The sequence below is a fragment of the Haemaphysalis longicornis genome, unplaced genomic scaffold, assembly GCF_048455015.1.
Source record: "Haemaphysalis longicornis isolate Haplotype H1 unplaced genomic scaffold, Haemaphysalis longicornis Haplotype H1 scaffold_3, whole genome shotgun sequence".
NCBI lineage: Eukaryota > Metazoa > Arthropoda > Arachnida > Ixodida > Ixodidae > Haemaphysalis > Haemaphysalis longicornis.
Genome location: NW_027526335.1, coordinates 172,025,203 through 172,035,354, shown reverse-complemented (window position 1 = coordinate 172,035,354; position 10,152 = coordinate 172,025,203). Strand labels below are relative to the sequence as shown.

General features: G+C 46.7%; 2 protein-coding genes across 2 annotated transcripts; both read right to left on the bottom strand.

The window, feature by feature from the left end:
• Positions 1-35: 35 nt before the first annotated feature.
• LOC144175781 (uncharacterized) lies at positions 36-2,135 on the bottom strand. Its single transcript, XM_077704792.1, has 2 exons — positions 1,995-2,135; positions 36-392 (listed from the first exon to the last, which is right to left on the bottom strand). The coding sequence occupies exon 2, from the start codon at positions 385-387 to the stop codon at positions 160-162; it is 228 nt and encodes a 75-aa protein (XP_077560918.1). The 5' UTR covers positions 388-392; positions 1,995-2,135; the 3' UTR covers positions 36-159.
• A 5,876-nt stretch (positions 2,136-8,011) lies between these two features.
• LOC144175780 (uncharacterized) lies at positions 8,012-9,851 on the bottom strand. Its single transcript, XM_077704791.1, has 2 exons — positions 9,693-9,851; positions 8,012-8,377 (listed from the first exon to the last, which is right to left on the bottom strand). The coding sequence occupies exons 1-2, from the start codon at positions 9,805-9,807 to the stop codon at positions 8,136-8,138; spliced, it is 357 nt and encodes a 118-aa protein (XP_077560917.1). The 5' UTR covers positions 9,808-9,851; the 3' UTR covers positions 8,012-8,135.
• Positions 9,852-10,152: the final 301 nt, after the last annotated feature.

Below are 10,152 nucleotides of genomic sequence, written 5' to 3'. Positions count from 1 at the left end.
CCATAATGACGAATGAATGAGCCAGGGTCATTCCGTAAGGTACCAGAATTAATTTATTTGATGAGAAATTATGTCGGTGGGTTGATCACATGGGTTCCAATGGGTCATGCTCTGTCGGTCTTGCGGTTTGATAGGCATTAACAGTTTTTTCAGCCTTGTTTAGCCGTAGAAGCCGCGTCCGTAGCCACCATAGCCACCGTAACCGCGGCCATAGCCTCCGTAGCCTCCGAAGCCGCGTCCGTAGCCTCCGTAACCTCCGAATCCCCGTCCGTAGCCTCCATATCCGCGTCCGAATCCGCCATAGCCGAACTGGGCGGCTGCCAGGCTGCACAGGGCGGCCAGCACCACGAGGGCGACGAGGAGGGACTTGCTGCTCACGGCGATCATGTTGGCTGCGCAAAACGTTCCAGAGCACAGTTGTGTAAGAAAGGTGTTCACATTAGTAAGACATTAATAGATAGGCATTTGCTTCCGCCGTACTGGACGATTGTGGATTACAGCTCCGCTTATACTTCTTTATCAGGTGTTATACATCACGCGGGAAGTTTTTTTCTTGATATTTTACCCTGTACTGAATAAGTCGGGCATGGTCGCGAATACAAGGCGAGCCTCTGCCAACGCCACCGGAACGTTTGAGCTGTTGAAACCCGCAATGCGAGTATTATATGAAAAACATGAGCTCTAAGTGTAACGCGGCATAATAATAAATCAGTTATAATGCTAACCAGATTTGTCTTTCCCTATTGTGAGAACGAATTAAATTTCTATATTTGGCCATAAAATCGGGGTACATAAAACTCCTTTGTAAGTACAACTATTCGTGCCATCAGCCGAGAAACAAAGCTTTTTAAAGCATCCTTTTGATTTCAATTACAGTGTAATGTAAATGCAAACCGCGGTTTCTGTATAGATTGCTGCCTGCTGTACTACAAATTACTGTCTGCTGTAATATAAATAATGTACAAAACATATATTTTCAGCTACTGATTCACTAAAGAAGGGTCGGGTTTCAGAAAATCGATCCATTCTCCAAATCACCGATTCCACATTGTTTTAAAACTACCACCTCCACATTAGGTGCACACACCGTCACAAAGTGCTTACAAACTCCACTTTCAGTGAGTTTGCTTTGAACTAAAGAACTTTGTTTTTTCCGCAGTGTCTAGAATGCCATCCGACGGCACTCTAGCTGATCGTTGCAGGCATGGCTAGAGAGCCGTCCGACGACATTCGAATATTTAACACTAGGCTAGCACAGGCCGAACAGTCTGTCGTTGTAGTGTAGAGGATCCGTCTTAGCTTCTTGATCCCAGAGTCGGTGGCTCGAGACCGGCTCTTGCCTCGGTTGCTTTTTTTATTATTATTTAATTGACGCGCGATATTTATGCCTTAGGTTACCTTTGGTGTTTTAAACGATTTTTTTTGTGTTCATTGGGTTATCTTATGTTTAGGTTAGGTTGCCTAGCTTTACGTTATCTAAGACGATGTACTGCCAGACGCGGCAATTATCCCACAAATCGCCGGTGGACGTCGATATAGTGTAGTGCTTATAATACCGTCGAACGGCACTCTAGACACGGCCTTTTTTTCTCCGCATAAGTTGTCCGGTTGTTGCCCAACCCCGAGGAAAGGGGTAGAGAAAATTAATTTAACGGGAATCTATTCACACAAAATCGAATTTGAATACCATTCTGAGAAAATCTCCTTCATCGATATTATTAATATTTCTTTCCCTGTATCGTGACTAAGCCACTAGGCTTTCTCGCCAACCTGACAGAACTTTCAGCTCCATATAGCTTCAGCGGTACAACATGTCCTCCATTACTACAAAAGCACTGTACATGAGCGAAGTAGCGTTAAAGGTAATACAGTACTCCTCTCTTGATCTCGGAATACGTAAAAATATATCAGTGTATTCGCAGACATTCCTGGATGAATGGCAACAAAGGCAGAATGGTTGCTTATCTCTGCGTCAGCCAAAACCGAAAACTCACCAATTGATGCTCCTTTGAGTTCCGGCTACTGGGGCAGGTGGTCACTATGTGATGGTACCTAGGTTCCGCGGCGCTGTGGCTTATATACTGCAGCCGCGAGACACGTGCTGGTTGGGTCATCGGCTCCTCCCACCGCTAGCCTAGTCGTTAGTCTCAAGGACACGCTACCGGGAAAGCCCGGCGTACCTCGCAGCGCAATGTTCTTCGGGACGCCAAACACTCACCCGAGAAGGAGTTTGAGAATGCAATGCACAAGGAAAGAAGGCGAAATGAGGAGGAACCACGTATCCTCCTCACTGAAGTGGAAGTGGTGTCATCCCCATATCAAGCCACCGGAGACAGCGTCTATTCTGGTCAAGAGACGGGCATAATCATTGGCAATTTAGGCGTGGCGGGATTGAAGCCAGCTTTGAAACAGTTGCAATATGCGGACGGCGCAGCTGTGAACGCGACTCCAACGACAACTGTGACAATTGCGTCCAAGGCGGTGTTTCATCATACGTGTCGTCCACTGCAGAGAAAAGACCTCGCGCGCACTTATCTCCAATCTTTCACTTAGTAACTGGCGATTTTCCAAATAAGTGTTACTGTAAAAAGATTAGGTCGTCTGTCGAGCTGCTTTGCCTGTTTTGATGGAGCCGTCATGGCACTCCTGGTTCGCTAGAAATGAACGTGCGCGTTACCTTTGAATATATGTGACGACAATGTTCCGAAAGAATGCATGGTGGGACATGCTGAAACCCCAGTTTTGTCCGGATATGAGCATTAGATAGAAGAAATATTTCTTAGGGACACTAGCACTGACATAAAAAAATGTGGCTAAAAGTACCGTTATAAGGATGCGGCCCATACAATTTGTATGCTTCATCTGAAAGCTACTGATGTTGTGTTCATTAAAAGCCCTATTTAAGGCAGGGTTACTAGAATACTAACAACCTATTCGCCACTTAGGTTATGGAGAAAGTATGGGCCCTTCCTACGGTCACTACGGTTTCAAGGAGTTCAGATAAAGAAAGGCGATTTGTTTCCGGCGTGAGCTTGGTTGCCGAAATATCAAGAATGAACACCTTGAAAATGTGGATGTGTACCAACGTACCCAATGCGGCCGAGGAACAACCTGGATGTCGGTAAACAGAGTTCGTAAAAGAAACTGATCCTTACCTCTATGAAGTGCTTCAACTCTTAGATAGAGATTTAACCACCGCTTGACCTTCTTTATTGAAATTGTGTTCCCAGCCGCGGTATTACTTACTCTTCAAAGAGCCATGCCACTAATTTGAGGCCACAGTATCGCACAGCTGTGACCTAAAACTGCCCTGTCGTTCAACCTTATTCAAACATGCGCCTTCCTTGCTATCATAAATTCTTGCGTGCTTAATGTGCAACTATGCACTGACGTTGCCAGTAATCATGCAGAGCATTCACTGTGCCTAATCTGCAGACGTTTACTCCTTAGTTTGTACTTAGGTGATTCAAGTACCCACGCGCATACTGTCGTTCAGTACAATGACCTTCTTGGAGGCCGAGACCAGATGGACAGAAAGATACGCACATACGTGATCACAATAACGTCGAGACAATGTGGTCCCCGTTATTCAATGGATTTCGTCATCAGCCATTGTGCGCTTATTTGTGGCAGGCTGTCCAACGGAAATTAAATTGACCCCCAAAGGCGGTTCAGACTGCGAAATCTTGCACGATGAGCCAACACGCTGAAAGGATCATATCGACGAATCCCGAAGACCAGCGACAATGCCTACTCAGCTTCCGGGTAGGACTCACTGAGCCAATTTGTTGGAGTAACACGAAACGGTAAGAGGCGATTGAGGGGCTTTCGACAGCGCTGCGCTTTCGACAAGCGCAGCAGGATTGCGTGGCCGGAATGCCAATTGTATCCGTGTGCATGTCTATCATTGACACCCTGTCACAATAAATGAGTGCATGAGTATCCAATGACACATTTTATCATATATTTCAGGGCTTTAAGTAAATGTTTACAAATTCGCGGGAAGCTGCTATGTTGTATATGGCCGTATCGAGTTGAAGCAGGTAGCCGTCTAGGTTATTCAGGCAGCAAATTGGCGTTACGGTTCACGCCAGTTCCTCAAGTCGGTATATTTCCTGCGGCAGTGTATAAGCCCACGGCTCCGACACAGCCTCAGATAATTTTTGCGCTCTTGTTTGCCGACGTGGCGGGACTCGCAATCCGTGGTGAGTTTTTCCCACTCCCGGATTATATTAGATGCCGTCAGACTTGTATGGATCTTTCTGTTAAAGGATTACATGCATGCAAGCACGCAAGTAGTTCCAAAATATTGAGGCATGCGCAAGTCCAGTTGGGTGCAACGTGATGGAAAGTATTTTAGATGCGACTGCATCTCATTCACTCGCCTTGTCCCTCCATACGGCGTTGTTGTCCGTCCACACCCCTCCCCCTACACTTTAAAAAAAAATAATAGCTTGCGGCGCCCGGTTTCGATCCCACGACCATATGGGCGGAACGCGAGGTACATAGTGCTCTTCCCACTGTGCCACAAAACCGCGACAGAATCAAATGCTACAAACGCGCCTTATATCCTTGACTCATTCAAACTACGTCAAGATGCTACTGATACAACGCATGATGGGGCAATGATTAACACTTGCAATAAAAGAAAAGAAGCTCGCACTTACAGCAACAATGATGGAGTAAAGGTCGTTGCGACAGCGAAGCCCCAAGCACACCACTTAGAGAGATTGACCAAGATTGGCCAATAAAACAAAAATAATAATCATAAAACATAATAATCATACGCGTTCCCGACACGTTTCACGCGATTTCAGAATCAATCCAACGGAAACACCAAGTGAACACCACTATTCGTCGCATCTACACAGGGTTCCCCTCGCGGGGAGGTGGGCGCAATTTTTTAGTGTTGTACTGGAATGACAGCAGGACTCACGAATTGGGTAGACGTCTGAGGAGAACCATTGCTTGAGGCGGACACTGCGAGGGTGTTAATTACGGGCTTCTGGATTAGGCGGTCCACCAACGTTTGTTGTACTTGGCTTGTCGGTTTGCTAGGTAATTTTTGAAAATCGCTGGCGCTGCTCCAGAAAAGCGTCCTTTGTTATCGACCCGCAGCCGTTTTGTTCACGCATAGAGGTGCACTTTCATTCTCGTGTGGCGGTGCCATGCTCACATGTCATTGCTACACATTGGAATGGGTGTGGAAGTATGTATGTATGAAGGTATGTATAGACACGGTTGAGCCTAGAACGAAATTTTTCACACTAACAGCAAGGCATTTGTGAGAAACGTACGTTTACGTACAGCAAACGAGTGATCGGTAGGACGATATATGGTGCTCAGTGTAATTACGCGGCGTCCAAAAGCAGCTTAAATACTGAGTAAAAAAATTCATTTTTATTTATTTATTTACAGATACTTCAAATACCACAACGGGTGGAGTTTTACTTCAGGGGTAATGACTTTTACTCGATGTACTAGAAGAATTTTCACAGCCATTTCCTAGGATATACAATGGAGCACAGCCAGTACTTTGCCTGTTTCCCAAGTATTAACAGTAACCAACCATCTCCACAGAATCTATTTAGTATCAGCCTTAGTACCCGCCTCTTGTCTCGGGTGAAATATTTTCATGTTCTTTTTATATTCTCATTTTACTTTTCCGGCGATGTTGTTATATTGTATGTCTGTGTAGCCTTTGCTTATGAACAAACCACTGCCTGGCCCACCTACATTCAACTATTATGCTTTTAATGTTTTCGCGTTTGCATATAATAAATCAGCGTGCCAAACACCATGCCGCTTTATTTGCCAGGCTTCTCGTTGTGCCTAAACTCCTAGGGTTCAGAAATGTGCAAATTATGCTTGATAAGCCTTTGTTGGAAGGGAATATGGCCACTCTATTGGCTTCCACAAATAAGCTGTTCAAGAAAGATGCTGGTAAGCGTTGATCTCGCAAGCCTCTTCGGTACTCACTGCAGGAACTGTTTTGGGATTCAGAGTTTAACGATAGCTGCAGTTGTAACAACTCAGCATTCGAGGGTCGGCCCGATGCGCACGCCGTTTTACGGCTGCTGAAGTCTGCAACGGGGCGTTTCCTTTTTTTGTTGTTCCTGAGTTTGCCTTGTGGCATAATGGTGAGCGAGTCCCCAGGTATGCAAACAAATTGACTGCTTGTATAAAATGTGGGAGTTGTCGATGAAACGGCCGGTGCACTTAGCGTGCAGGTGCGGAGGGACTTGATGTAGTCCGGGACAGGTGCACAGCAGATGCTGCACATTCCCTTTAAGGAGCAGATACGCGGCCAATTTTTGTGTGGCGGACTCGCAGAATGGTCGTACAGCCGTATGGGACGCGGTACTGCGACAGCCATGACTCGGTCACAGATGGCATGAGGGTCATTACAACGGGTATCTTCCGCACCACAAACTCCTTCCTCTCGGCCAGTTAGGTCCGAAGGGAGGCTTGAATTCTCGTCTCTCATGCACCGAGCCAACTGTGCTTAGCGCTCTATTCGTCTCAGCGGTCACGTCTGCTGCTTGTAACAGCTACATTGGGTGGCTGTCCCTCATTTTGTTGTCCATACCGGTGTTTCGTCACCGTCATTCCCATGCCTTCCTTCCTTGCTGCCCGAACAGGCGGCAGACTCGATTCTACAGCGCGAAAAAGTGGCCGCAGGAGTCACAACATTCATTGGGGGAAGAGCCCACTGGCCAGTGTTGTTTTGACTTGTCGTGGCAACGTTGCAAGTGTTGCGTAGGCAGCTCTCTCCACTCTCGAAGGCTGCTCTCTCAACGACCTCTTTTTAGCCTGTCTTTCCGTTCAGATTTTATCGCTCGCTTTGTTGGCAGGTCGATGGGAAAATTCTCTCCTACATGCTCCATTTACTGTTCACGCTATCAAAATATTGGCTGGCCAGGATGACTAAATATATAACGCTCCTTTTAAATTATTAGCGTGGTGTTGGATCAAGTGCTTCGAGTAACTAAGACATTCTACCGCCAGTAAGCACGACCTAATCAGTATCCTGGTTCATCTCTTTGATTTGTCACTGTACCACACAATATTGCTGCTGGTGAAGAATTGTAGTATATACTCTTAACATCGCGGCACACATCTCAAGTAAGTCCACCACTGTTGCTCTGAACACGGCTGCCTTTAATTCGCGACCTTCTTCCCCAAAACCACACAGTAGCAGGCCTCATGATTAAAAAATATTAGAAGCAGCCGAATACTTTATCTAATAATAGAAATGGTCAAACCTTCGCACTATACGACGATGCATTGTGATGATAAGCTGACTCCAAAAAATTAGGGGCTTAACTCATTACCTACACTTACCAGGGACAATAATATCTAAAGCATTAGGGCTTGTGGAACAGGCTACCCAAAAGGGGCTAACCCTGGGCATCAATATACTAAACTTACCGCGATAATCGACAAACAACGGTCGTACCACGCGAATATTTTCTACTACTCACCTGGAGTTCATTACTCTTTTAATACGTTTCCGCACGAAAAAGTTCATGCCAACAAACAAAGAATGCGTCTTCCGGCTTTCCTAAAATGGTCAGTGTTAGGCGCCGGCGGCAGGCTGTCTCGCTTTCTATTCCCACTATGCCTGGAGCGGCTTTATGTGTGTTGCCCCAAAGTTTCGACAACGTCCATTTTGCGGTGTTCGATGTTCTGGATTCTTGCGTGCGCGCTTTTTGTTTGTCATCCTTACGCAGCACTCCTGTGCTTATATATATTCTTGGATGCATGCTTAGAATTGTTATTCGAAGTATCTGTACACGTGGCAAATGGTCTCATAAAACTGCCTGTCCTGGTAAGTTGGACGTCTGAGACGGCAAAAAAGAAGAAAAAGGTAGTACTAAATACATCATTCTCACGCCGCCTGCTGTTCCGGAAGTAGGAAATTTCTACGCCATAGCCACGGCCCTTAATCGTGGAGCAGGGGCATATACTGCGAAATGAAGCAGAAAAAAGGCAAGCTGGGACCACTCCGTGGGGAACGCGAATTAATTTATTGGATGGGAAATCATGTCGGTGGGTTGATCACATAGGTTGAAAGAGGGCGAGCGCTGTCGGTCTTGCGTCGTGGCTGGCATGAACAGTTGTTTCAGGTTCGCTTAGCCGTAGAAGCCACGTCCGTAGCCACCGTAGCCTCCGAATCCACGGCCGTAGCCTCCGTATCCTCCGTAGCCACGTCCGTAGCCTCCGTATCCTCCGTAGCCACGGCCGTAGCCTCCGTATCCTCCGTAGCCACGTCCGTAGCCACCGTAGCCGTACTGGGCGGCTGCCAGGCTGCACAGGGCGGCCAGCACCACGAGGGCGACGAGGATGGACTTGCTGCTCACGGAGATCATGTTCGCTGCAGGAACAAAACGATCCTATATAAGCAAACTACTCAACATACTAGATACTCAAGAAGCATATCAGCCTTCGCTGGAGCCGCTTTCAAAGGCTGTGGGCTTCCTGGACCACTTGGTGCTCGGTATTTTTCTTCTCATCACATACGAACCTTTTGTTTTCTGGTATTTAACATTGCAAGAAATAACTGGGAAAAGGTTGCGAATACAATCCGCGGCCTTATCCCACGCCTGTAAACGCTTGAGCAACTATGCTGCCACGGCGGGTACTGCATGCAAAGCACGCGTACTCTAGATTTCGTCGTGCATAACATAAAAATGGCTGTTAAGTTCAGATGCAATATCCCCCTCCCCTCCTTCTGTCAACGACTTTTATCGCTATGTTCACCAATTATATCTGAGAAAATTGAAAACCGTTTGCACGGGCTACAATAGGTACCGCCAAAAAAAAGATGCTAAAGGCGCACTCATTTTATCTAAGGCATTGCAATGAAAGTGCAAGGAACAATTCGTGTTCGTGCTGCTGCTCGCGGCACGAAAAGTAGTCTACAAAACAGTTCTTTTAGCCTCCTGATTCGCTGAAGGAGTGACGCAGGTCACCAGACCGCGTTTGTGCTTCAGACCACAGCTTTAAAATTTATGAACGAAATTGTTACTTTTAGGACTGGTGAACACACCGTTTAACTTGGTGTTTCTGAACAGTAACGATAGGTTTACTTGAATTAAAGAACATTTTTGAGCCGTGGAAGCTTTTTCGCTATTGCGAGGAAGTGAAAAAATAGGGTATGTAGATTGTCACATACAGCTATGTCACAACCAAATTACTGATCAAACAGACCTTAAAAACCTAACGATAATTCTCGGTGGCGGATCATTTCTTAAAAGATTTCTTGCCTTCTTCATTACTAACCTAACATGGCTTCTCGTCAAGTTGTGGGATGAACTTTTTGATGTGATATAGCTCAAACAACACACGATCTTCTCGTGCATTCTTTAAAAACACCTCTGCTCATAAAAGCCCGCGAGTGAATATCAGTGAATGTATAAGGGGATATTAATAAATACAGGCATTCTCAGATCCTGCTGCCATATCGAAACACTCCACAAAGCCGTCGCTTGAAGTTTTTGGAGCAAATAGCTGAACCAATGCAAGATAACCGCACGCATTGTTTAAACTCTACTAACGAAATCCTATCAACGAATCGTCATATATGGATAGGCATTTCAGATAATTCAGGAACATCGAAATAAAGGAGAGCATTCTTTGCTGCGGGGAAGTTAACTTCGCCAGCCTTGCAGGCCACCCCAGGCACTCACCAGGTGTTGCTCCAATGAAGCTCGGGCTACTGGGAGAAGTGGTCAGTGTGTGTTGCGTACCGTGGGCTGCAGGGTTTATATACTGCGACCGCGAGACACGTGTTGGTGCGGTCATCCGCTTCTTCCACCGCTAGACTTGTCGTTAGTTTCAAGGTCGGGTTACGGGGAAAGCCCGGCGCGCGCCGCCCGCGGTGCGTTGTTCTTAGAGCCCGTAGTCACTCACCCGAGCCGGGGGAGGAGGTGTGTGAGAATTGCACGCGCGAGGAGAGGGGGAGGAGGGGGGGGCTGAGATGAGGAGGGACAACATATTACCCCGTTCTTCCTCACATCGCCATGCTTCCACGTCGAGAGAGTGTATCCGATCCGAGGTCGAATACACGTAAGGCGTGCCTTAGGGGACGCCCCTCCACCACCTCTTTTGTTCACCCTTCCTGGAATATACGCGTACCCCCCAGCGCGT

Excerpts from the sequence above, each read along its gene's own strand:
- LOC144175781 (XM_077704792.1), bottom strand. The coding sequence starts at position 387 with ATGATCGCCGTGAGCAGCAAGTCCCTCCTCGTCGCCCTCGTGGTGCTG.
- LOC144175780 (XM_077704791.1), bottom strand. The coding sequence starts at position 9,807 with ATGACCGCACCAACACGTGTCTCGCGGTCGCAGTATATAAACCCTGCA. Across the intron at positions 8,378-9,692 it reads CTTCATTGGAGCAACACCTG|CGAACATGATCTCCGTGAGC; the intron begins GTGAGTGCCTGG and ends TTGTTCCTGCAG.